Here is a 27,957-nt window from a genome sequence, read left to right as displayed (position 1 = left end):
TGGCTCCTCGTCCTCTGAGGTGTTTGTGTGAAAAAGAGAAGCTCAGGCAGTCAAAGAGACGACACAGATCAGGGGACAACAAACGCTTTTAGTTAGAAAGAAAAATAAGAAAACAGGTAAAAACTAGTTTGTCTACAGCGACAGTGTATTGGAGTTTCCACTGAATTCCAACCAGAATAAAAGCAGAATATTCATCCTCAATATTAGCAACTATGAAGTCACCACACACATCACTACTAATCTAGAAACACAACATGGCTTGGCTGACATGGTGGCTTCTGGCAAGACGCACAATATTATAGGCACTAAACTCTGGAACATGCAATATGGTGGCTGGTTACTGTAGTTTGTGCCGGGTCGAGTCCTGTGGAGTGAGTCCGATTACAGCGGGACGTTTGATTTCTGCAGCAGCGTGAAGGAAACGGGTTCGCTGCTCTGGGCAGACTGGGTGGCGCCACCTACGCAGAGGGAGGCTTCGTCACAGCGCGAGGACTTTACAGAGCGAGGCACGTTTATTTTGTCCAGGACGAAGACATTCAGATTCCCAAAGAGAAAGGGTTATGAGAGAAATTGGGCTTCCTGACAGGATGTTTCAGGATGATCTAAAAAAAGGAAGATACTTTATAATTCTCACGGTTTTAATTACTCTTTTAGTTCACATAAGTTTGTTTTCTGTACCCTTCAGCTTGTTTTATTTATATTTTCATGAATAAATTTATTTTTAGAATCAATAACGACGCACACCATCCTGTTAATGGGTTAACACCTCGATTCCATTTTAAAGGTACTTTTTGTAGTTACCCTTTGCATAATTTAACTCAGGCTTGCACCACCAGGGGGCAGTGTTTTGACAGTGAGTGTGCTCTAAGATGCTTTTCTGTTTAACTTCTTCTAGTCTAGTAAAATTTATATTGAATTTTTAAATATAACCTGATGAATTCCAAAATAGGGTTAACTGTTCTTTTTGGAGTTACCGTTTAAAAATTTTATGAAACCTTTCATCACCAGGTAGGCAGCGTCTTACAGGTGAGATGCTTTCACAACCATAGTATATTTGTTTAAACATTGATCTTCTAAGCAAAAGATCCTTGGTGTGATTCGAGGAAGAGACACAAATCCCTTTGGGGTTGTGTCAGGAAGGTAAAACAGGCAGAGATAACTGCTGTGAATGAAGAAGTAGCTTATTTATGCGTTTTAACATTAAATTCTTTTTAGCCGCTCCTTTTTTTTAAGGAAGCTTTGCCCTTTTCTAGGCCACCTGTGTGAAGCAAATATGTTTCTATATATATATATATAACTTGCGTACTTACAGAAAAAAAAAGGCTACATTGCTGCACAATCTTGTGACATTACTCAAAAATACCACCTGTTCTTTACTTCAGTTGGTATCTCTTCATCCAAGTATAAAAGACTTTGGAAACATTCAAAAATTAACTAAACAGTAATTTTCTTCAAGTACCTTTAAACAAAGAGTACGGAGGCTTCAAACAAGCGGCAACCTCCAGGGCTAAAAAAAAAGACAAGCAAACATAGGTGAGCAAAAGTTAGCAGCTAAACTTACTGAAACGCAGTGAAGGCAACAACCTGCCCAAAAAAAAAAAAATGCAGTTCTATATTTTTCTTTTCATTCAAGCCTCTCTTATTACTGTTGTTTTTTAACATAATTTTGTCTCCTTTTATGTCCTGATTTTAAAGTTTTTGTTGCTTATTTTGCTGCTGTACTTTTCCTATTATATTTTCATGTCACAATTCAGAGCTGCACACTTAAAAATGAACTTCTTCCTAGTCCCCCTGGCCTTTTTTAACTTTTGCATTCAGATTGCTTTGTTCTTTTTAATGAGTTGGAATTTTACATCTGTGAGTTTTTATATCAACATGTCCAATACCCAAAGGTCTCCGAATGGATCCAAGCATGCTCATTATTAACCTTGATCATTTGGTTATGTTTTAAGGCGAGGAGGAGACTAAAACTTCAGAGTTAAGAGAAAAATGGAAGCGTTTGTGCTGCTCCTCAGCTGCTAATGCTCAATCAATAGTCAGGTCCCGATCAGATCACGCGTTTTACCCAAGTCTGATGTTTTGAATGCCTCCAGTAAACACAGACTGTACAAAAGAAGAGAACATAGTCAGTGCCGGTCTGCGAAGCCTTGGGTTTGGCATTGTGGTGCCAGAAGAGTCCAGATTCGGAAGAAGCTTATGTGCACTTATTTGGCGCCTTTCAACCTTAGCAGGTCTAGAAAACGGCTTACAATCTGCTTGTCATTCACACATTCACATACTCATCTACAAGGTGCTTGCCTGCCATCAAAACCAACTCTGGATTACAGTGTTTTTGCCAGGGATACGAGGCCTGGGATCAATTCACCAACCCTGAACCATGGCAGAAGGTCCAGGAAGGTGGGTGGTAGACTCGTGGCTGGTCAATGATACGGTAGCCACGAGCTAAAGCATTCCCTTCATACTATTTATTTATATGAGAGGGAAACCAATTTACAAAATCATGGTATGTTGAGGAAAACTTCAAAGTTGCAACTGAGAGCATAACCTCATCAGGAAAGTGCTTACTGAGGACATCAATGAAGTGAGAAGTAGGGTCACCTTCTCACTGGCCTCTAAACATTAGGACTTGGAGTTCTGGCCATTAGTAAGAACACAGATTTAAGGCACTTTCATAATGGTTCCACTTTTCAGACTGGGCAGCACCGTCCTTCTTTTATGCAGTCTGTGCTTGGAAAACGAGGCGCCTGGTTCAGTTGTGACAGTAGAAAGTAAGGATGGAAAATTTGACTTTTTTCTATACTGCTAGGATCCTTCAAAAAGACTCCAGGGTCTAAATTAGGTTCCAGAGAACTTAAAAGGTCTCTGCTCATGGTGTAGTACTTTCTGAAAGTTAAGAAACTCTGGAGTGAGGCTCAGATTGCTTAACATTTGTGGTTGGCCAACCCCTGAGGGAATGCAACCAATCAGTCTTAGTCATCTGACAGTTATCTGTCCCGCATGTAAAAATCAGCACGCTTTCTTTAAGGTGAAACTGTCGGTAACGGTTTGTTTAAACAACACTGATGCCTGGTTCAATGGGGGCATCAGAGTAGTGTTCAAGCAACGTCATAAACAGAGGAAATAATGTATTTTTTGCTGCCAGAATCTGTGTGTGCGCCAGTAATGCAGGCTTCATCCTGCACAGCGATGGAAAAGGTTGAAAACTTTTTGATAAAGCTGTTCTTCTCTTTCACCTTGACCCCCAACCAATCACAGCTGTCCCTCCCTGAGCCTGGTTTCTGCTGGAGGTCTCTTCATATTAAAATTTAGTTTTTCTTCTTCCACAGCTGCTCATTTGAAGGGATCATCAAATCGTTGAGGTTCTCTTCGTAACATCTGCCTTACAATATAAAGTGCCTTAAGTGTTGCTACATAAATAAAACGGAACTGAACTGAAACTGAGATGTGAACGCAGCAGGGATGTAACCTTGTCATGACTTTTTTCACAGCTGCTGCCATGTCAGCGGACTAATCTGTCTTATCTTTGCAGAAAACCAGCAGTCTGAAGCAACATTTTACTTCCTTGAAAGAAGTTTATCTGAGCCTAAACCTTGTTCATGTTTACGGATTGTGAGTGTTCATATCATCAGATGTCTGAGTATGATCCTTACTGCAGACTCAATAAACAGCAGCAGAACTCAAAGGTTAAATTTCTCCAGAGAAGCTCAGACAGCCCAGCAGCTGTTTGATAAAAACATAGAGTAGCTGCTTTTCAGGGACATTGATAACTCAGAATGAGGTTGTTTTACTACTGTTGGAGAGTTAGAAATATATATTTGTTCAACACTTTTATCAGCAGGCTGCCTAGTGTTTGATTTTGCTATCACATCTCCTTATTAGGGCTTAGTCAGATCTATCTGAGCTTTTGGTAAAGCTGAGTTTCCCAGTTTTTCCAACATTTCTGTAAGTTAGAAACCGTTAAGTAGAGTAGCTCTGATGTGACATGCGCCCAGCATTTGGAAACATAGCCGTCTACTGATAACAAGACTGGCAGCACAAGAGTGTTAGGAAAAGAAATAAAGGAATAAATATAGAGTACCTCTGGAAATATAAGTTAAATAAATGCGGCTCTTATTTGTACCACATTTTTTCTCTTTGCTTCTGTTTTGCAGATCAAACGACCAGAGGTCATCCTGGACCTAACTTCACTAAGTTCAAGTCCCCCTAAGCGCCCTCTGAATCACTCTCAGAAATGAATTTGCAGACTTACAGCTAAGATTTCAGCTCAATGAACAGCTCTGCCCATCTTCGGCACAACTACACCCACGTGAAACTGAACCAGACCTCAGTCCAGGTTTTAGACGACAGTAAAACCTGGCAGGGTTGACCTCTGCGTAGGTGCGCTCTGGTTGAAGGCCTGCAGGGTCTCCGAGCGACATGCAGGCGGTTGATTGTACAAACTGGAGGAGTGCAAACTGTTCCAGATATTCAACACGAAGACACAATAAAAATAAGTAATTTCCCACTCTTTCATTAAGACTAAAAACTAAAATAAAGCTACTGTGAAAGTGGGTTTGGTTTGACATTAAAAGTGCTTCCTTTGGAAACAAAAGACTACGGAAAACAGATTCATCCTGGAAGAACAACTTGCTCTGTTGGACATACTTGGAAAAACCAATGAGGAGGCTTTTTTTTTTCGCCAAGCAACTGACTCTGCTAAGAGGAATCAAGAACTCCTCACACTGTTCAGACATTTTAGACGGTATTCAGAATGACTCAAAATCATGGCCGAGTACAGTCACGAATTGGGTATAAATACTCACAGATTAGATTCACTACTTGTAGGAGGCATTCTGAAAATGGATGGAAAACATTAGTGCCCCCTCTCCGTTTATTGTTAGCTTAATGGAAAATGGGGACGAAAACAAATGATGAGATTTCCGAGAAACCAGTTTAAGGTGCAAACCGCCGCCTCACATCATCTCTGAGGCTTTCAGTCGAGGACTAGTTTCAGTAAGGGACAGTCAGTCAACAGGAGGAGTTAAGAGCAGGTTAAAAGTCAGGGACTGTCAGTCAGCAGCACAGCGATGAGTAAGGGACTGTCAGTCAATAATATCAGACTTTAAAGCTGTATAACAGAGACAAAACAATAAACTATCAAAATACTAAATAAAAAAAACAGGTTATATTCCGGAAGCAACGTTTCGTTCAGAGTAATGTGTTGTTAAGCGTTGGTTTTTAGTTCCAAACTACTCCCCCCCCCCCCTCCCCACGGAGACTAGCGGGACACAACAGCTGCCTTTTGATTATATATACACACACACTTTTTATCGGTTTTTCCTTTTCATTTGTTTTTCCTAGAAAAAAAGATACTATCCATTTTCCACTCGAGGTGTCCCTCAGCGCCAGGTTGGTTCTCTAATCCAGAACTTTACAGAGTCTCCAGACAGAATCAAACAGAGAACAAGCTGCGACAGTCCTTCCAGCTCTGTGTGACGCTTTCCTTCTATCTGTAAACGGTGTAAAAACCATTACAAGGACATCCCAGTCATACTCCTCTTCTGCCTGGTGCTGATTCAGTCCGTCAGGCTATTGGTAGACGGCAGGTTCATCAGTCCAACCAATCAGCTGACTCTTTCGCTGACAGCAGTCCGTGACTCTACGGTTTCTTCTCGGCTGGGACAGGGAACAGCAGATTGCGGGACAATGTCTCTGAGCTCCCTACCCTCACCTGCTGCCTCTGGCTCTGCCCGGAGCCTAGCCCTACCATCTGCCCCAGGCACGTGACCAGCCCCAGATACTCCAGGAGGTCCAGGAGGCATGGAGCTGGGAGGCCTCGAGGTGCTGTTTGATCCTCTGTCTCCTCCTAAAACCTCTCTGCTTTCAGATGGCATGGCTGGCTCCCCTCTCCCCTCTGTCCTAACCCCTTCCACGCTGACGTCTCGGCTCGGGATCAGGCTCCCTCTGCCAGGCCTTGTGGTGCTCAGGTCTTGTGGCTGTTCGCTCTGGTTTTGCTGAGCAGGGACGAGGTTGGTCCTGGTTAGGCTGGAAGATGGTCGGCTGGATGAGAGGTGCTGCACGTTTGGCCTGGTAAGCTGAGAGTGTGGCTGGGAGCGCAGCTGTGGTTGGATCCGCTGAAAGTGTGGTTGTGCTTGGGACTGGGGTTGGGACTGGGGCGGCCTAGGCTGGGAGAGAGATTGACTGGATTGTGGTCTGTATTGAGTCTGGAGTTGATGTTGTGATGGGGGCCTTGTCTGTGGTTGCACTTGGTGTCTGGGTTGCAGGTGAGGTTGAGGTTGGGCTGAAGTTCTAGACTGGGCTTGTGGCTGCATTTGGGTTTGAGGTCTGGGCTGGGATTGAGGCTGCATTTGGGCTAGGGTCCTGGACTGGGATTGAGGCTGCATTTGACCTTGGTTTCTGGACTGAGGTTGAGGATGAGTTTGGGTTGGGGTCCTAGCGTGGAGTGTCGACGGCATTTGGGATGGGGTCCTGGATTGGGGTGCTGATTGTGATTGGGCTGGAGTCCTGGATAGGGGTTGCAACTGGACTGGGGTTCTGGATTGGGTTTGAGGCTGCGTTTGGCCCGAGGTTCTGGGCTGCAACTGAGACTGAGGTTGGGCTGGAGGCCTGGATTGGGACTGACTCTGAGCTTGAGTTGGGGTCCTGGCCTGGGATTGAATTTGAGGCTGAAGTGACTGTCGGGGCTGGGGCTGAGATTGTTGTTTGAGCTGGGTTTGGAGTTGAGATGGGTGCCTTGACTGGGTTTGAGGTTGGGGTGCTGTGGGGGATGTAGTTTGTGGATGTGGATGCCTTGTTTGGTGCGGATGGATGTGCAGGATGGAGGGGCACTGAGGAGGATGTGACTGAGGTTGCGTATGCTGACTCTGAAGCTGGGTTCGGTGTTGGGTTGAGGAATGAACAGGTTGTGAGGGAACTTTCTGGTTGGCAGCCTGAGGCTGACTGTGGGTTTGGGATGGGGGCTGTTGGGGCCGTGGTTGTGTCAGGCCGTGTCGGGTAGGAGAGGACTGGGGTGCTGGGTAACGACTCTGGGCTTGGGACTCATGGGGAAACTGGGGCTGGTAACGTGGTTGCAGGGTAGGATGTCGAGGTTCGGGCAGGGACTGTGGTGCAGACTTGGACTGCGGTCTGGGAAGAGCTTGCTGGGTGTGCTGCGACTGTTGGGAGGTGAGCTGAGGCACAGTCTGAGGCTCAATGTCAGGCTTGGACTGGCTAGAAGGTGCTGGGTGTCCAGAGGGTGGAGGAGGAGGAGAAGGTTCATCCAATGTTGAGACAGTGGATTGTTGGTGGCGATGCTGATGATGGTGGTGGTGGTGATGGTGGTGCTTGTGAGGTGTTCGCTCCTTCCTTTTGTGGCTTTTTGACGGACTAGTGCTACTGCTGCTACTGCTACCCCTTCCACCCAATCCCCCCTCTCCTCCCTTATCGCTTACATCTTCACCTACTTCTTCCCCTTTGGTTACACCATCACCTGTTGCCTCTCCTGATTTGTCCTTGTGCTTCCGCCCTTTATGTGTCTTGTGTCCATGTGGTTGGCTGTCATCTGAAGCAGAAGGCTGCTTCTGTGATTGTGACTGGCTCTGCTCAGAGGGGGCGGGCTCAGGCTCTGAGCTTGGACCTCCTGCCATTGTACTGCTCTCCTCCTCGGCCGCTGTTGACTTTCCAGTCTCTGTTGTTGTAGCCATTGGAGTCTGCACACTCTCCCTTTCCTCCACTGTCTCTCTCGTTTTACGTTTTTTGATTGGCAGAGCTGTTTCCTGGACAACAGGTTTGGTGGAAGACTCCTTAGCTGCTCTCCGTTTGGCCTCAGCAGCCAAGATGGCAGCTGCAGCGTAACTTCCTGCTGTTGAGCTACCAGAGGCTGATGCAGCGGAGGTGGATGCTGTGGCGACTGATGCTGCTGTGGAGGCTGACGCTGGTTTCCTGCCCCGTTTCTTGGGGGCAGTCTGTGGTGGAGGCGGAAGTTCTTGTTCTGATTTCCTCTTTCTGCCAGGGCGGGACTTGGTCACCAAGGCAGGAGACACCACCTGCAGGGGAATTGCCAGATCAACAGGAAAAACCTGCATTAGCATTGTTGCTGGAATTATAAAATCATATTTAAGATTTTAAAGCACTGACTAGACTGCTTCCTGGATGTCTCCTAGGTGAGTTGTTTTGGAAATATCCAAATAGTAGGGACTCCAGGGTAGGCAATAAACATGCTGGAGAGATCATGTCACTCAGCTAGCTTTGGAACACCTTGGTGTCCCCCTTGAAGAGCTGGCTGAGGAGAGAGAGATCTAGGCATATCTGTTTAGACTGCTTCCACCAAGATCCAGGTCCAAATAAGAAGCAGATAATAGATGGATGAAAATACTAACCATACTTACTGCAACCACATACTACAGTCTATCTACTTTTACTCATCATTTACCTCTGTTTGTGAGGTGCTTCTCCAGGTAGAGCCTTAAGTTTCGAACCATGAAAATCATAAACACTAGTGCACAGCCAAGTCCTCAGTATCCACTCTCAAGACATTCTTGGCAGGACTACTGCCAGTCAAGATAAGTGTTTTATTTTTAACTCCTAATGAAAGTCTTTTCTACCTTCCAGATGATTTGTGGATCTCTTGTGTTGATCAATTGCTTAAGACCTTATTTCAGTGTATGTTAGCTGTTTTGCCCATCTTCAGGACACAACTCTACGAAGGTAAACAAAGTCTTCCATGAATTCCCTTCCCATTCTTTTCACTGGGATATTCAGAAGGTCTTTGTAAAGATGGAACTGGAGACACACACAGGATCCTTAGCCATGTCTCTAACTTTGCTACAAATGAGGATTTACAATCTTTCATTTCCTGTAACATGATTTAACTATCTCTAAATAGTTATTTGCAGGCTAAAGTTGATCAAGGTAAAACCTTGGGTTGCCTTTATTTGCTGTCACGCACAAAAAGAAGAAAAAAATACAAGCTGCCACCAGCACTACCCCTCAGATTCCAAGTAGATACACCTATGGTCTCAATTTGAAAATCCTAGATTATTTCCGTCTTGAATTATTGAACTCACAAGATTTTAAGAAAACTTGACCTTGACCTTGAAGTCAAGATCACTGAGATTTGAACTTGTCCAATGTACAGGCAGCTATGGTATCAATTTCAAAATCCTATGTTGCCTTGTTCTCGAGTTATCACACTCACAAACTTTGGTGTCCATGCTGCCCACCCGCCCGGCAAAATGACGGCAGTACTAGGGCTGCCACGATTAGTCGACTAGTCACGATTACGTCGACTATCAAAATCGTCGACGCGTCGTTTGAAGCTTTGTAAGATCACAAAAGACGCAGGAATAAGTGGCAGGATTTAAGAGTGTAATAACGGACTGAAACAGGAGATGGCAGCACTGCATGTACAAGGATGCCAGCTGCCGTTAAACCCAGAAGAAGAAGTAGCTCTGTCCCAGAATTCATAGCGCAGCCCAGCTCAGTTTCCAACAATGGCGGCAGCTAGTTAGTTTTAATATTACTCTTATTATTCTTTCTGGGTCACAAAATAAACGTTTAACATATTTTCATGCGAGAATGTAGCTGTGTAAACCTCAAATATCTGCTCAGTTTATCAAGACACCACATATTTTCAAAAGCGCTCCGACGTTTTCGGAGGCGTCTGTTACCCACCAGCTTGATAGCTAGCCGGGGGCAAAGCTCACTAGAGCCCGTCAGAACACCGGACTCCCGGCAAATCGTTTTCAAACCCACCGCCATCTTTCGCTACTCAGGTTAAACATATATAAGTCACTTAGATAACTTAAAAATGTTATTGTTTGGCTTTTTTCAGTATTTTATTTGTTCCTGAGTAAATTGGTTTGGCTGAGATTAAAGTTATAGTTTTTACACAGCTGAATAAACGTCAAGCAGACAACTGATTATCAGAAGTGTGAGATGCTGGAGAATATACTCTGGTGTCCTGTTATATTTTAGATAGCAAGGAGCAGACGGCGGAATTTATTAAACTCCACTGAAACAATCTGCAAATTTCATTAAAATTTAATAAACTATCATCTTGTATTTATTTTTAGTTAGCACATACCATAAACACTTAAAGCTGTAAGCTAATGATAGTTATATAAGAGCAGATGCTGCTGGTGCAATAAGCTGTACGTTTTACGTCCAATGGATGATGATCTGATTAGTCAACTAATCGCAAAAATAATCGGTGACTAGTCGACTATCAAAATAATCGTTTGTGGCAGCCCTAGGCAGTACCCATCAGCCTTTCACAGCTGAGGGGTAAAAATTACAGGACGCCTCAACTATCCTTGAAGGTAGTGAGCCAGAATGGCAGGACAGTATGACCCAATGTTACTGGTTGGGAGTTGGGTCTTCAGTCTTTCCTGTCTTGCCTGATATAGGATGCTCTTTACATTACACCTGTAGGTCAAAGGGGGACCAGTTTGACTCTCAAGAGCTGCTTTGAAGGTTACTGAAAAACACAAGTTAATCAACCTCAACAAAGTGGTGATTCATTGGATGACATTATGGTGTAGAGGTGTGATCATTTTAATCAAAATATCTTTAAATGATTATGTTTATACGTGTGAACATCAGTTTTGGAGAGATGCATATTTTCTCCTTGAAGCATATTTCTGTTAGCTTTCCTGGACAGAAGAAATGAGGAAAGTTGCTTAGGAAATGCATGTTTGAGTTATTCAGCTTACTGCGACAATCTCAACACTGTGCTTCTCGAAAATGTACGAACGACTAAACGACAGAGCAACCATACCTTTGAGGTGGTGGTCGTGGTGCCAGTGGAGGTCTCTGCTTTGCCGAAGGGCATCTTGACCAGCAGTTTGCCCGGAGTTTTCTCAACCACACGTTTCATTGCCACTCCTTCTGTAGCCTGCCTCATCTTCCCACTGCCTACAAAAACACAAATAGATACACAATTACAGAAAAAATAAATACTCAAATAGAAATACTCAGGAACAGCTTTCCAGTATAACTTCTAGAATCACATCATTTAGTACCTTTGGGCCTCCCACGACCACGCCCCGATGGTTTCACCACCTTTGGTTTCTTGGGTGGGCGCTTCTCACGGCGGGAGGGGCTCCCACGCCCAGTAACAGTAAAGTCAAAATCATTAGGGTCGGTTGTTGTGTCACCAACCTTTTGGAAGTAGGCAATAAGCTCCACCTTGGAACGAAACGCTTTCCCCTCCGAGCTAAACAGCAAAAAAAAAAAAAAAAAAAGCAAAAAAAAAAGCATCACAAATGTTCATTTGGGGGTTTTACTCCTCTACATCCTGGAAAACGAGCACACTGTCAGGGTGGCTCAGGGCATGGCTTACTTGATTAGGTAGACATCAAACTTCCCAGCAGAGCGTCCAGACTTTCTCTGTTTCAGTTTGCGGGTCCAGCCTTCGGGCAGAGATGGGTCATCATACAGCGGCCCTCGGTCCCGAATGATGGAGCGCCGCTGCCTGGAAGATCCGGCAGACTCGCTACCACCTGCAGACTCTGACCCTGGCTCTGAGGGACCGGCCACTGGCTCTGACATCTGCAAGGAAAAGGTGAGCAAAAACTTGTCCTTCATCCTGAGCAAAATGTGTCATGATGTTCAGCAGGTGATGAAATTTGTCCCTCCATGATTCCACTGTTTCTACTAACTTCTAATGCAGTCTTTACCTGGGTCTGTTGCTCCAACCCTGTCTGTGGCTGCTGTGCTGTTGAGGTTGAAGCTGAGGCCATGGTCTCCGTCCCCCGCTCAGCATGACGACGTTCCCTGCGGGGTTTCTTGGTCTTGGACCTGTCTTTTTCCTTCCTTGGAGGCTGGGGTTCAATAGGTCCTTCATCACCTTCTTGCCCCTCCTCCCTGCACAAAAAAGAGAGAAAATCATACTGTTGACATTATGACCACAACCTGTTAACTGCAAGAATCCAAATAACTTCATAAATATAAGTTCATCCACATAGAACACTTTCAGATCAGTGTTTGACTGAATCAGTAAGAACACGTTAGGCTTCCTTTAGCTTCACTCTAGGGCTGCCACAAACGATTATTTTGATAGTCGACTAGTCACCGATTATTTTTGCAATTAGTCGACTAATCAGATAATGCATCCATTGGACGTAAAACGTACAGCTTATTGCACCAGAATGCATCTGTCAGTTCGCTGTTCTCACCAGCTCTAGTGAGCCTTGAACCCTGGTTAGCTATCGAGCTGGTGGGTAACAGACGTCTCCGAAAACATTGGAGCACTTTTGCAAATATGTGATGTCTTGATAAACTAAGTAGCTGCCGCCATTGTTGGAAACTGGAATTGACTGGGCCGCGCTATGAATTTTGGGATAGGTTGGGCCACGATGGATACACCCGACCCATCCTTCAAATCTGGGGAAATGAAGAATGCATTTTTTGGCCGCGTTTGGGGGAGTCTTCGAATTTGGACAGGCGTGCCACGTCCCTGTAACGTAATTGACCTACAAATGCAGCCTCCGAAGGATGCGGCCGCTAAATTTGGACACAGCTATGAAACCCGGACACTACTTCTTCTTCTTTGGCGTTTAACGGCAGCTGGCATCCCTGGACATGCAGTGCTGTTCTTCTGTTTCAGTCCGTTATTACACTCTTAAATCCTACTATTTATTCCTGCGTCTTTCGAAATCTTACAAAGCTTCAAACGACGCATCGACTATTAAATTAGTCGTTGACAATTTTAATAGTCGACGTAATCGTGACTAGTCAACTAATCGTGGCAGCCCTACTTCACTCCCATCAAATGTTTGCAGAACATTTAACTCCAAAGATCCTTCAGACCTGATATTTGAGTTTGAACCATGTAAAAGCTGCATGAAGGCAAATTACGTGCCATTTTTCTAACCGCCAATACAAAGCTCTGACAGACTTCATAAAATCTAAAGCAGGACCTTCTTGAAGTAGTCAAGTGTCAGTGATTCTCACTGTATTACGTTCTTTGCATAAATGGTTAACAAGACCTGACCCTGGACCATTAATAAGCTGTTGCAATTTTGGCTGAGCAAAAAGTAGTTAAATAAGAAGTGTTATGTGTTTGCCACATCCATGGAGGACAGGTTGTGGTGATTGATTTAGGAATGAATTCTGATTAATTCCAGCAAATTATGTATGTCAGGGCATCTGTCCACAGACTGTTCCTTAAAAGAAAATGGGTCAAGATACAACACGACACCCTAAAACTCACAAGTCATTCCACCTAATAATGTTCAATGAAGACTAAAGATAATGGTTTAACAATGTCCAACATAAATGTTGTGAGAAGGCCTGTAGCGAGGAAACCAAGCAGCAATCACCGAGGCTAAAAATGAAGTGCCAAAACCTCCACTTCCTCTAATGGCCAATTGAGGCTGATTCTAAAAGTGAGACAATCTTCATAGACTCTAATGTTAAAAAGCTTTGGCTTCAGTGGATATCTTTACCAGCAGCACCGGCTAATCAAAATATTGTCACTACTTGCTATACACACACTATAGCTGCCACACTATAACTGCCAAAATGCTAACGCTTCATTTAATGCCTTTAAATGAAGAACCTGAAACCAATGGGTAACAAGGTGACTACGTCCATCTTTTATGTACGGTTTGTGAAATCTTACTTATATAGTACCTTGCCTGACCCTTTACTCCTAGTTCTGATTGTGTAGCACTTTGTAGACGTCCCTGTGCAGCACTTATCTCGCAGACAGCTACAAATGCTCTCTAATGCCTTTATTTGGCTATTGGTGATTTGGTCTTCTATTTGCTAAAGCTAAAGCTGGTGAGACGCTGTGACTCCCTCTCCATAATCCTTTGTCTGTTTGCTAAATCTGACTGGTGTTTGTAGATTACAAAAGCAAGCATGCGATCGCCTAAATGTTAATATAAAGTCCAACATCAGTGACACATGTCATGGTGGCTACTTCCATCAATCACTGAAAAGGAAAAAGTGGGCACCCAACATTATACATTATAACATTTTTATTACTTTTAAGACTTATTCTGTATTTATGCAGAATAAAGCAAATTCCAAAGGATTTACAAACTTTTTCCTGCAACTGTATGTAGTGAATGTTGGGATATTACACTATAAACCATGCATGTGATTGATTGGATCAATATCAGATTTCGGACCTTTCCAGAAATAAAGCCCACGTTAACAGTGGAGCTAAACGGGGTACAGACCTTTTTTTTTGGTGATGGATGGTAAAACTCCCTGCCTTTGTGTGTGGACCTCATAGTGAGTTTATCAGCTCAAGCAGCCTGGTGCTCTTATCCGGTCTTTAAGTCGGACGTCATTAGCCGTGCCTGGTCCCAAACTACGCTGCAGGTCCCAAAGTCAAACGAACACTGCGGCATCACTGAGAGTCGAAAAAGTGTCTAAATATGTCCACCTGTAATAAAATGATCAGTGTGGCTGCTCTACCAGGTGTAACAATTAAGTTTAACATCCAGGCATCCATGAAATTTTTTTTATAAAATTTAACAGAGTTAGAAGTTTGCAGGGAGTAAGCTCGCTAGTTTCCATCTAAATACAATACAGCATGTTGTGACTGAGGGATTTCTGAAACAAATTAAGACGTACAGCTCTGCTATCACTTCCGACACAAATGAAGACAGAAAACTAAACAGCAGTGATGTTTATAGGGTTACTGAAGTTGGACTAGCTGGGATAAAATGGCGTGCTACGTGATCACTAGCAACACAGCTATCTTAGCATAATATAAACAGTGAAGCTGGAGGACAAAAACTAACTTTTTCACTCGATTAAAGTTAACGTGAGGGTTCCTGATGGTCAGGGACAAATGCAATTAAGATAACCTGTATTAGTCCCACACGTGGGAAATTTGTTATTGTAATCGCATGGCAGGATGCTATAAACGGACCAAACTTCAGTCAGAAGAACAACTGAGATAATCCATCCACAATACGAGGTTAGTCATTAACACACTGCTGCATGGGCTGGGCTGTAGATACATCTTACACAAAACTGAGGTGTGTTAAAAACTGAGCTTTAAAATAATAAGGATAATAGAAACCAAGAGAGGCCGACAGTGATCACTGAATGTTTTTAGGGGCTTGTAGATTAAATAGAACAAAATGCAAAGCATTAAAACCTGTTAAAAACACAACAGCCTTATTAAACACAGAGTGGTTTGGGCCCGGAAGCAGGACTCATCACGTCATCACTTAAAGACAGGATTGTGAAGCAATTGCAGGAAGTGCTGAGTTACAGTGACTGACTACCCCTGAACGCACCAACAGGAAGTCTTCAACTCACGCTATGGTTCGTCTTTAAGTTACTGTAGGTCACTGTGGTGTTTTTTACCCACTGCAGCAGCTTTGTAACAAAAAGAGATACACATCTAATGTTAGATTAGATAAGCATGAGCGGTGCATTTCCCCCTGATGCTTCTTGAACTTAACAAGTTTCGATGTAGTTTGTGTCCTTTGCTCAGCTGAATACAACTACTTTATCTAAGAAAGCTTTGGATCAGCTGCAGCACACATTTTCAGTGCAGATTAATCAGTTTTTAATTCCCTCAGTACACCAAATTAGTTTTTAAAGTTATATGAAACTGTGATGGTTTTTATCTTGCTTTGACCGACCATCTTTATTTGGTGCAAAACGATGTTGAATTTCCTGTTTTTCTAACGGGGAGCAGAGGCTGTTTCTCATCATAAGTCTGACAGCTGGAACAAGATTAACCTTACTAAATAAACTCTGACAGAAACCAGAAGAGACCAAAATCAGAGTCACTGGTGGAACTGACAGCAGAGGATAGATAGCTCTCTTCTGATTAAAAGACTAATCAGAATTTCTCATTAATATTTATGTGTTAAATGATTATTTCAGCAGCATGAGGGCTGAAGACGACTCGGACCGGTGTTTACTTCACATTTCCAGTTAAATGTCACATTGAGACTGAAAATGTCAGACCCAACAGAATGCCTGTGTTTTCTTAAACTTTAAATCAGTCATTTAAAAACTTCAGTTCATAAAATGAATAAACATTGCTTCTGAATGCATGAAAACAAAAGCTCTGAGGTGGTTTTGAGACATTGAAATCTGTAATAGAAAATTCTTGTCTTAAATTGGCTGCATTCACGAGCACTTCCTCTTTTTCATATTCTCCTTCTCTTCTGCTTTAACCTGACAGATGTGTACAGATGGGTGCAATTGTTCTGTTTCTGAATGTTAATTGCTGGAACTAGATAAATCTGTGTAACACCAACTACTTTGTCTTTGCTGGCTATAAAATAAAACCTGCATGTTATAAAAACAGATTTATATATAAATAAAATATTAAAGTATCTGTGTGTTGTGTTTGGGTGCATTAGACATTCAGATTTCAATCACATTTATGTAAAAGCTTATCTGATTCATTATCTGCAGCACAGCCAAACTTATAGTTCACAAAGTCTATACATTCATGTGTTAACTTATGAGGAGACGGATGTAAACTATATATACCGTATTTTCCGCACAATAAGGCACACTTAAAATCCTTTAATTTTCTTAAAAATCCACAGTGCGCCTGATAATCCGGTGCGCCTTATATATGAATTCTGGTTGTGCTTACTGACCTCCAATCGATTTTATGTGGTACACGGCGCTCAAAAATCTGTCAAAAAATGTTTTAGTACCACTTTGCTAAGCTATGAAGCCGCACCGCTTGATGGATTGTTGGATCAGGTAGTCAGGAGCTTCGCGGAGTAATCTGGGTCCAAAAACTCCGTCTGCTTCAGGTCCTAAAGTCAAACGAACACTGCAGCGTCACAGAGTTAAAACTGTCTAAATTCTTTCATCTTTAATAAAATGATCAGCGTTGCTGCTTTACCAGGTGTAACAATTAAGTTTAACATCCAGGCATCCGTGAAAACAGAATTTATTAAATTTAACAGAGTTAGAAGTTAGCAGGAAGTTAGCTCGCTAGTTTCCACCTAAAAATGATATAGCATGTTCTGACTGAGAGATTTCTGAAAGAATTAAGATATTCAGCTCTGCTACCACTTTCAGCATAAATGAAGACAGAAAACTAAACAGCAGTGACATTTGTAGGGTTACTGAAGTTGGGCTAGCTGGGATAAAATGATGTGCAATAATGACGTATAATGACGTGGGATATAGCGACACAGCTATGTTAGCATAATATAAACAGTGAAGCTGGAGGACAAAAACTAACTTTTTCCCACTTGATAAAAGTTAACATGAGGGTTCCTGATGGTTAGGAACAAATGCAATCCCAAGGCAGGATGCTATAAACAGACCAAACTTCAGTCAGGAGAACAACTGAGATAATCCATCCACAATATTAGTCATTAATATACTGCAACAACATGGGAATAAAGCAGCTGCAAGAGAATTCAACATTAATGAATCAATGGTACGGAAGTGGAGGAAGCAAGAAGAATGAGTTGAGTCAAGTTTGACTTATCATACTGTTTAGTTACACTTAATGCGCTTTATAATCCGGTGCGCCTTATGGTCCGAAAAAATATAGTAAGGATTTGCTGGAGAGAGGAACAAAGCACAGGAAGCACAGGTAGGTAAACAACAGAACACCATCCAAAAAGGCCAAGCCAAGAAAATCCCAAAATACTGAAAGTCAAGTGAGTAAAAGTCCAACAAATATCCACAAAGAGGAGCATGAGGAAGAAAGACACAGACAATCTGACAAAGGGGAGGTCAACCTCAGTGTGTAGAATACAATACAACTGAGCAACAAACAGGTGAAACTACCAGGTGAAGGCAAGTAGAAAGGAGGGAAAACAGCAAAAGTGGGAAGGAAGCCCATGAGACACCTGGGAAAAATTGACCCTTCAATATAAAACAGGAAGTAACAACATGAGCACTCACAGAGCTTAACTCTATTAAAAGGGTGTTGTACAGCTCTTACTATCCCCTTTCATATGATATATTACTCGATATGGTTTCTTTAATTTTTTTTCCAAGGTAAACTTTGACCTGGGTCAAATACTTAGCCTAGGTACTAGGTACTCATGTTCCCCAACGCCTAGTATACTGTTGTGAAGTTTGAAGACAATCCATAAAAAAATTGAGGGTAAAATAAAGTTTTTACCCAGGCCTTGACCTGAGGCACACCAAAATAAAATCAGCTCGAGCTGTTATTGATATCTACTGTCACACAAAATTTGAAAATGATATCTTGAAAACTGGATGCTAGACTGCTAACAGACACACAGACAGACAAATGGAACCTATTGCACAGTCCCTCCCTTCAGGGGAAGAAACATGAACAACAGAAACATGAACACTAAAGACAAACAGCAACAGTGTCTCCCTGGTCAAAAACCATAGGTTGAACAGTTGTGATAGTCACGACACTGCAATAAAGAAGTTAAAGGCATGCGTCTATTTTTAACACTACACTTGACTGACAACTAATTTGGTTACTAAAGCCACACAGTGACCTCTCATACACAGACCAGTATTATCAACACCTCTTATTTTTTTCATGTAAACAACTTTACATTAAAGGTTGTCAAACCGTCATGTGAAAATTCTGACTCAGTTGCTGCATGGTGAACTTAACATGTGCAGGCTATCACAATGTCAGCATTTTAAAATCGGTTACTGCGTAAGTGGCTAACAGTCACCTCAGTAAGATAAGAGCAAGAGGTCAAACGTTTGATATTTTTATTTGATATAAGGATATAAAATGCACAGTGTTTATAATGGCAACTTTTCTTTTTTAGAACGTCTAGAGAGGTTGAAAAAACACTTTGGTGAAACCTTTGTTTTGGTACTGTTTCAGTGGTCAAATGCTTAGTCCTATTCTGAAAGCAACACAAACTGTAATAGCCGAGATTCAACAACCATGGACATAAATCAGTACATATTAGACCACACAAATCAATAGAAGTCAAAAGTATTTCACAAACTGTTAGGAGACTGTGTTAAAGTATTAGCTGGGTAATGAGAGAAGGTGGGGGAGGTACAGGAAGAAAATAACAGCAGAAGAAAACTATAAATGAATGGATACCACGAAGACCATGATGAGGCAAGAGTAATCTTAAAACTAATCTTTTTTGGTCTTCCTGTCATTCTACCACTTCCTTTCCTCTGCTTCTTCCTTTGTCTCGCCAACCACCTGCATGTCTTCTTTCACATCAATAACCCTCTTGTTTGGCCTTCCTCATCTCCTCGTTTGCCTCATAGCTCCTCCACAGCATCCAACTCCCATTAATTCTCAATCACACTTTTCTAATTTCCAACAACAAAGAACCTATAAGCACCATCAGAACTTTAATATTTCACATCCTAATGTGATGAAGCTGGAAGAGTTTCTCCAAAAGCTCAGTTCAGATGTGACAGACAAGTCTGAGCAGCTGACTGATTAGTCTGATCTTCATGGGGCTTCAGGCTGCGATGTAAACACAAAAAACAAAAAGCGCTTTTGGACCAAGTAGTTCTCTAGGTCCTTTTGGGCAATCTGGGAATCCATCTGCTAGTCTGCTGACTTAACCCCTGGAGGCCAATATTTTAGGTCCCCCAGTTTAGCTGGAGGATATCCAAGCCAAGATGTCCTCTTCCATCCAACGGCTATTGTTTACAAACTCAGAAACATAAAAAACTAAATAAAAATAACCTGATAAAAAGTTAAACCGTCATCAGAAAAACCTGTTCTACCCTGTGATTGGTGAATAGCGATGACACTAGGTTTTAAAATCTGATCCCCTTATTCTCCTTAAAGACCATTTTAAATGTATTTATTTGATGTTGAGTCTTTTAAATTTAGCCTTGCATATTTTTTGCAGTGGTTATTATGTCACATCACTGAACTGCACTAGCCTGCATCTAGGATTACCCCTACTAACTTTATATATGTTGCTAAGACTCACATTTTACTTTAATTACTTGTATAAAAACATGAATATTTGTTTACATGAACTGTATGCTGAAAACTCTCAAATGTCTTGTTTATATCCAAACTGTGAAACACTCTGTGATCCTTACAATTAAAATGAGTATCATCATTATTATTCTCAGTAAGGCTGTGGTATTTGTGATAGAAGCTGGAATGAATGTTGGTTAACCTCACTTACATACTGATAAATGAGTCAGCCTGTAGTGAACATAAGTAGACGGATATCAGCTGAACAACAAAAGGTAAAAAAAATAAATAAATAATTTTTTATACATATTTTCACTAACCCCTTCAGAGTCTTTTTAGGTTTAAAAAAGTAAAATACATTACCTAACTTAAATATTGCACTTTGTGTCGCACTGGCAGAGACTAGGCATTGGTAACTATCTTTTTCTTAGTCTATGAAAATAGGAAGATGTGAGTTTAATGACAAATTGCACCTAAATTAACAATTGCTCTTGCTGGTTAAAGCCAGTGCTCAGAAATGCTTACAAAGGTAACTCTGATGTACATCTGAGAGGTTTCTTTTTTCCTTTTAACATTAATAAACACATTCTTAAAATTGGCCAGATGCTTTTAGTTTACTTTACTGTTAATTCTGAACTGACATCAACCAAATAGTTTTAAATTTGGTTTATATTTCCATTTTAACTTCGGTAGACACAAGGCAGACATGGTTAAAAACGTATCATTTTCTGACGCAGAGCAAACCACCAGTGCAGACAGGCCACTGCCTAATGAAAAGGGAAAAAGCATGGGAAAAGCTACCCATCATACGACTTCAGCTAGACCGAGGATGTTCCTTCAGCAGTCAGTTGGTGGGAATAGTTTGTTAATGCTGACATGATGCCAACACTTCAAAACAGCACTATATCTGGACCAGAGGCAACCAGGCTGTTTGAAAGGCAATGGAGGCAAGGTGTATGGAGGTATGTGGAAATGGAGTGTCAACACGTCACATGACACCATGCTGAGTCCAGATAATGCAAATAGGCTAAAATAACAAGAGTCAAAAAAGAACCGGCTGGATGACATATGGCAAAAGCGAAGGCCGAAGTAAAAGCTGACCGGACAAGTCATGGAATGAAAGTCATCACATACAGTGTGGTTTTATTGAGCATTTAGGCTAAATAAGGTCTGGTTTTCAATATCAGTCCATTACTCTAGATTATGTTCTATTTTATTGCTAGAATTTAGAGTCGTTTCATACAGCCAGTGTTTTACCTTTTTTACGAACAACTAATATCATCCCTTGTCCAACAGTGCGCATATTTTTAAAAAAAGGTAGTATTTCTTCCAAGAATCTAAAGTAGTATTACACAGCTCCTACCTACTGACTTTTCAACAGGCATACGAAACCAGAATCAGCCAGCTCCAAGGACATTCAGAGAAGGGATGGGCGATGTATCGAATATACTCGGCGTATCGCGAGTTTTTTCACGTACAATGGCTAAAATGGCTTTATCGTAAACATCGAGAATAAATTGACATAGAAATATTAAGCTGTCTGCCTGTAATTCAGAGGTTTTTTCTCCCACACGCTGCAAATGCACCATTCGTCCTCCCCTCCCAACCAGAAAGTTTGCTACCCACACTGCACTGAGCATGCTTGTTTATATACTACCAGATAGGGAAAAATATGACGACAGCGGGATTTTCAGATGAGGAAGGGAACAAGACGCGCTTTCGTTTGGATTTCACAAGGAGATTGTTGAACAAAATGCATCAATTTGCAAAACATGCCCTAAAATTATTGCTGCAAAAGATAGCAGCACCACAAATTTATTTATTGAAAAGTCATCCACTGCAAAATTAAGGATGTTTTACACTGAATGTCAACGTCCCCCCACACGCCAAAGAAAACATTAAATAAACCAGCTGTGATACCTGGTCTTGGTCAGTCGTTTCTATGGTCACTATCTAGACTTTTGTTTCTGTAATTTGAGGTCACCACATTTTTTTATATTACTATTTTTATATTTTACAGTCATTTTTAGATTTACTATCACAGTATTGTCATTGTGAAAAACCTCTGTGTGCAACTGATGGTTAAAAAATGGTTAAAACAAAACATTTCAATTCATTCAGATTTTTTGTATTCAAAGAAGAAAAAAATATTGAATGATCCTTTTGAATGAGTATAGCAGTGCAATTTTAAGCACTATATAGTTAAAAATAACATTTGTTTTTGGAGGCTATTTAAACATATCACGATATATATATTGTATTGTGATATAGCCAAAAAAATATCATATTCGATTTTCCTCATATCACCCAGCCTAATTCAGCGTGTGTGATTTCACTGAGTCTGCTGTCTATCGAGCCAGAACAGCAGACAGGAATCCAAATGTGAACCTGTTGTCTGTTCCTGAACTTGAAGACCACCATCCACCACACGACACCAACCTACCTACAATGTCCTCTATAATGCTCAGGTTGTTGAAAGACACATTCAGAGATGAACTGTTGTTCTAATAAATTAACAGAGGAGGAAACTTTATTGGCAAAGAAAGTTATCAAACCCTCAAAGGTGCAAATACTTTCGGATTCATTACCCTTATCACAGACAACTATCCAGCACCCGAGACGAACCTGGGGACTAAAGCTACGTCTACACTAATCCGGTTAAATTTGAAAACGGCGTTTTCATCTAAAGACGCTCCATGTCCACACTATCGTTTTCAATTGTTTTCATCCACATTGAAAAGGCTGTTAATGTACTGCGCATCCGTGAAACGTAAGATGATTGACTTGCGTCACTTCCATATTTACTTTCCGGCTCTTTGAAAAGTCGCAGCAAAATGCAGAGGAAAAGTGCCCAGTTTTATCTGGAGCTATATGGAGCATGTACAAACTGACATTAACCTTTAATAGAGCTGTCAAAATTAGGAGCAAACAAAATGACTCCTCTACAATGTCGTCCGACATCTTAGTTGAATTCTTCACATCACTGCATCATATGACTAAAATGCGTCATCGTTTTCGAAAGCCTCCATCTTGGCAGTCCACACGGCGATGCGAAAACGGCTTTTCAAATTTATCCACTTTGGAGAGCGTCTTCAAAAAGTTCAGTTTCCCTTGACCAAAAACGCCGTCTCGGTGAGAACGACAGGCCAAAACGGAGAGAAACAGATGCATTTTCAAATGAAAACGTATCAGTGTGGACATGGCCTAAAACACACACACACACACACACACACACACACACACACACACACACATATATTAATTTCAGTATATTTTGTTGAGATGATATGGTATTAGGAGCAAATTCTAAATTTGAATATTAACAGAAATTTGCTCTTTGTTTAACTGTTACATTGGATTTGATACCAGGTATCATAGCTGAGGAATATCATACTGAAGCTGAATGAAAATACGTTGGAGTTTTTTGGTTTTGCTTTTTTCCTTTTCAGGCTTTAATACTTGTGAAAACATTCATCTGATTTGAAGCAATTTAAAGAACATTATGTGCCTTGTATATGAGAAGCTCTGAACTAAAATCAGTCCCCTACCTCCAAACCTGTGGTTTCCACAGGCCTCCAAATCTGCTGTCAGAGATCACATAACCAATCTTTCTACGTTAACCTGAGCTCCACTCCCGAGAGTCCATATTTATAGAGACATGTCATGACATGTCTCTATAAATATGCTATGAATATGCCATTAAACAGTTTTTTTGTTGTTGTTGTTGTTGTTTTTTGTTTTTGCTTTTGAGAAAACTAATACAGTAGGGGTTGGGAATGTTGCATAACTCCTATTAAGACATGAATATTTCCACTGGAACTTCTTCAGGAATCTCTGAGATGGTCAGGTGGGAGGCACCTGGTAAACTGACATGGAGTGACCCACAGGTTGTGTCTGAAATTATCCACTGATTCATTCTTCTTACTCCCTGTATCGAAAGTTGCTCTGGTCATTTTAATTATGCTGTCACAACATGACAGATCAACATTAGCTAGATTAATATATATCCAGGTGTATTTCTGTCATAAATTATATCATACTAGGGCAGGAAAATATGGCCAAAAATATTTATCACGATATATATTTGAAAATTTGCGATAACGATATAACTGACGATACCACAACTTTATTAGTGCAAAAAACCCCATCAATTTATTTTCACCTAAACAAGCAGCTGTTTATATTAGTTTAGTTCATTAGTTAGTTCCCCCTAGTGTTTGCTGCTTTTGTCATAAGGCGTGCAGCTATTTAAAGCTACGCCGATTGTTTGTTGAGTCAGCGTCTTGTCACCATGCTAGTTACAAACCAATTCTGGTTCATCTGTTTCACTCAACGATCCGCTTTTGCCCTTCTCATTCTCCGCTGCCGCCATGTTTTTTGTACAATGTGCGTATGAAAACAAAGGCACTGCGCATGCGTGTTTTACCCATATTCTATCGTGATATTTCATTTTTTTAACATTGCCTAAAATTGTACTGGTATTACCGTGAAAGGTATAATATGGCCCAGCCCTATATCATACAGCAGTATTTTCCTTAAATTAGTAATTACACCATGAACATCTAACACTGGTTGTTATTTTGAGATACTTCAAGTGCATAAATAGGCTGTATAAAGAATCACTATGAAATGGTGAACTCACCAAATATAGAGAGCTAACAGAAAAGCAGCCTGAAATCAGACAAAATTATCACCTTGTTGCACTTTCACTCTGACATTTGAAAACAGTTGGACACAAAAGACAACAAAAAACATCCAAACATGTGTGCTGACTCAGCAGGGATCATAATAAATGTGAAAAGTTGAGAATACTTATTTTAAAATGCCACAGAATGTCTGATAGTTGAACTGATGTCAAGCATTCATCTGTGTTTTTCATCATAATTCAATGCAGAAAACATCAGACTGCAGGAAGTGAAGTGCATAACCTCAGAATTTCCTGGAGGGCCTTCAGACCCAGGGGTGTGTCCAGAGACGGGGCATGGGGTGGCACTGGCCCCCCTTAAGAGCTCCTTTGAAAACATTAGCTGCAGCTGTAAAATTTAAGATGTAAGTCAAATAAATAACTTAAATCCCTAAAAATCCCTAAACACTGAACACAATTCTTAAGACACACATAGTTTTGGTTGCACTACAGCTGCAACCAGTAAAATGCCATGACTGTAGTGATTCAAGTATTTATCCCCTGACTCATTCATCAAAGTACGCATTCAATATTTTAATACTTTATTTAAGACCCTTTTTTTCCTCTGCTACTGTGGGTGAACATTCAAGGCTTCGTTGATCCGGGATTTATTTAAAGTTTATCTTGAATGTGAACTTTACTTTCACGCTGGTTCTTTTGTTATGACAGTAATATAAAATCCTACAAAGCCGGTCCACATATATGGATGTCAGTAAATTATTTCATTAGCACAAGTAAGAAATACTCCCAGACTGGCATTTCTCATTATACAACTTTAACAAATGAATTATATTTCTTGCACAGATTGGAAAAGTTCTCATTATGCAAAAACAAACAGATTACATTACTGGACTATAATTACTGAACCAATAATATGTGTATATCGTTTTAATGGGAATGATTTTAATTAGTGTGGATGCTGATTCAGCAAATTAGTCTTTAATTGATTCAAATGGTCTAGCTTTTGTCAGATTGGTGTCATTTGGTGAGTTCAAACTGAATATTCCAATTGGCTGATTCAATTAGAGCCTATTCAAGCCCCGTTTCCTGATTGGTGAATTACAGTTCAACAGGCAGCTGATGTGACCAGAGTAAGCAGAAAGAGCCAGACAACCACAGGCTCTCACTACAGACATCTACAGCCAAGTCCTAAGTAAGATAAAACTTATTCAGAAGTTTGTCAGATTTTCCCAATAAAAATTTTCAAAAAATTTTTCTAAAATAAAAAACTCCAGTTACTCACAGGAATATTGAACTAAAGCATTAAAGTGTTCAAAAAGAAAGTCACCAGTTATTTAATTACAGAAATTTACCAGGCCACTTTAAATGTGTCTCCAATTACTTTAGGAAATTTAAAAGTATGCATTAATGTGTGCTATTTTCAAAGTAAAAGCTTCCTGGATAGTTTTAGAAAGTTATCAGCATAGTCAAAAATAATTTTAGAAAAAATTCAAAATAAAAGGACACTTGCATGAAACATTCACAAGAAAGAAATTTGTCTGTTCACGGAGAGTGACTTTTTTGTGCTAGCGCAAATATGAGACCAGTGTCTTTCAAAAGGAAGTATATTCTGTGTCCGCAGTATGTATGTTATCCATACAAAACAACACATCAACATGGCAACCAGGACAACAGAGCTTTAAGAGTAGCAGTGACCGTTTTAGCCCCAAACCTAACCACTTCATATTATATATATATATATATATATATATATATATATATATATATGTAATTCACCAATCACTGTAATTCACCAATCATATTATATATATATATATATATATATATATATATATATATGTATATATATATATATATATATATATATATATATAATATGAAGTGGTTAGGTTTGGGGGCTAAAACGGTCACTGCTACTCTTAAAGCTCTGTTGTCCTGGTTGCCATGTTGATCTGAGCCACACCCACTAATGTGTACTAATTAGTACAACTGACTATTAAAACAAGCCTACAGTTACAAAAAAAAAAAAAATCACCCTACTCATGAGTTGTTATGACAGGAGATACTATCCATAATAGTCTACAATGTATTTTGTACCAAAGTCTAAATATGATTTTGAATGCTGTAAAGTTTGGCATTTTAACACTGGACTCTAAGGAGATGGCCTCACTTTTGGACAGGCTCAAGTGGCCATTGGAGGAACAGCAGCTTGTAGCATCTCTTCCTGCGAATGTTTTTGGTTTTTCTTCAAGGGGGTGGGCATGGCACCCAACCCCCAAACTTTTAGACACACCGCTGGATGAGTAGGAAACCCATGTGTTTTTATTTTGATAAATTCTGCCATTGTACAATGTGTGTGTACATTTAGTGCATGATGGCAGTGATGCTGTTGAGAGACAAACACTTCAGTGAGTGTTGGTGCTGCTGAAGCTGCAGGTGGAACAGGAAGTGAGCTGCTGAAGAAACTAGGACACACAAACACACGCACGCACAGGTGATGGGTTCTACTCCCGTTCTGCAGTTATAAACATGTGCAAAAAGTGGCAGACACTCTGTATCTATGTGGCTCAGCGGCACTAAGGCAGCTGGCCGCTAACAGGGTAATGATCTGTTTCAGCCCGCTTTGGGTAGGTGGTTGGGTGGAGGCTGCGAGTGCAGTGAGGGAGGTTAGCCCAGGTTACTGGTGAGCGGGGTTAACCCGGGTTAGTGATGAGCAGTGTGAACAGCCGGACCCTCCTCTCATGAGAACACTGTGTTTGCTAACCAGCTAGCAACCGTTAGCTCCTGCCTGTCAGACGGCGCGCGGGAGGAGGGGTGCACCGTCGCCGCTAAGCCGCGGCTGGGATATTTGTGACAACTCCCCGGCCTGACTTCCAGGAGAGTTGTGGTAAAGTCGGAGCGGCCCGGTAGTGCGCGGAGGACGGGCTAAGCTAAGGCTAAGCTCCGCAGCTAAAGTACAGACTGAGCAGTAAGTTGGTGACGTATTCCTGCTAACCCCGCTCCGCCGCGACAGGCCGGGGTAAAAATCAACGCACTTTCACTTCGATAAAACAAACGACAGAAATGGCTCTCAGCCGTCGGAGCCACGGTAGCGGCGGCACGGTAAGGGAGGATAAATGTAAAAAGCCACTTACAGTCTCTCCTCTCCGCTCTCCACGGCGGCCATTTTTATTTAAATAAATAATTTTATATTAAAAAAAAAGCTCCAAACATCTCTGCTCCCTCCTGCTGCACCCCGCCCCCTCGGACTCCATCTCCAACCGCCGTCAACCGCCAACACCGCGAGATTTGCTCCGACATGGGGTCAACAGCACGGTGCAGGGGCGGTGTAGTCCCGCGAGAAGACGGTCAAAGTGAGACGTTCTCGTACCGCTTTGAATATATCTGTAAAAATAACAAACGTCAAAATATCAGCGTCAGTAACGCAAAAAATATATGCAAAACCGATATAAAATTAAAACAATACATT

At 41.3% G+C, this 27,957-nt stretch overlaps 1 protein-coding gene across 1 annotated transcript; it reads right to left on the bottom strand.

The window, feature by feature from the left end:
* Window positions 1-68: 68 nt before the first annotated feature.
* mecp2 (methyl CpG binding protein 2) lies at window positions 69-27,779 on the bottom strand. The gene is made up of 6 exons (XM_082519561.1): window positions 27,623-27,779; window positions 11,658-11,844; window positions 11,321-11,529; window positions 11,001-11,194; window positions 10,757-10,893; window positions 69-8,024 (listed from the first exon to the last, which is right to left on the bottom strand). Exons 1-6 carry the CDS (start codon window positions 27,652-27,654, stop codon window positions 5,604-5,606), a joined length of 3,180 nt encoding a protein of 1,059 aa, XP_082375687.1. The 5' UTR covers window positions 27,655-27,779; the 3' UTR covers window positions 69-5,603.
* Between the last annotated feature and the right edge of the window lie 178 nt (window positions 27,780-27,957).

The sequence above is a fragment of the Aulonocara stuartgranti genome (assembly GCF_965226115.1).
Source record: "Aulonocara stuartgranti genome assembly, chromosome: 20".
Classification (NCBI taxonomy): Eukaryota; Metazoa; Chordata; class Actinopteri; order Cichliformes; family Cichlidae; genus Aulonocara; species Aulonocara stuartgranti.
This window is presented reverse-complemented; position numbering and strand designations above follow the sequence as displayed.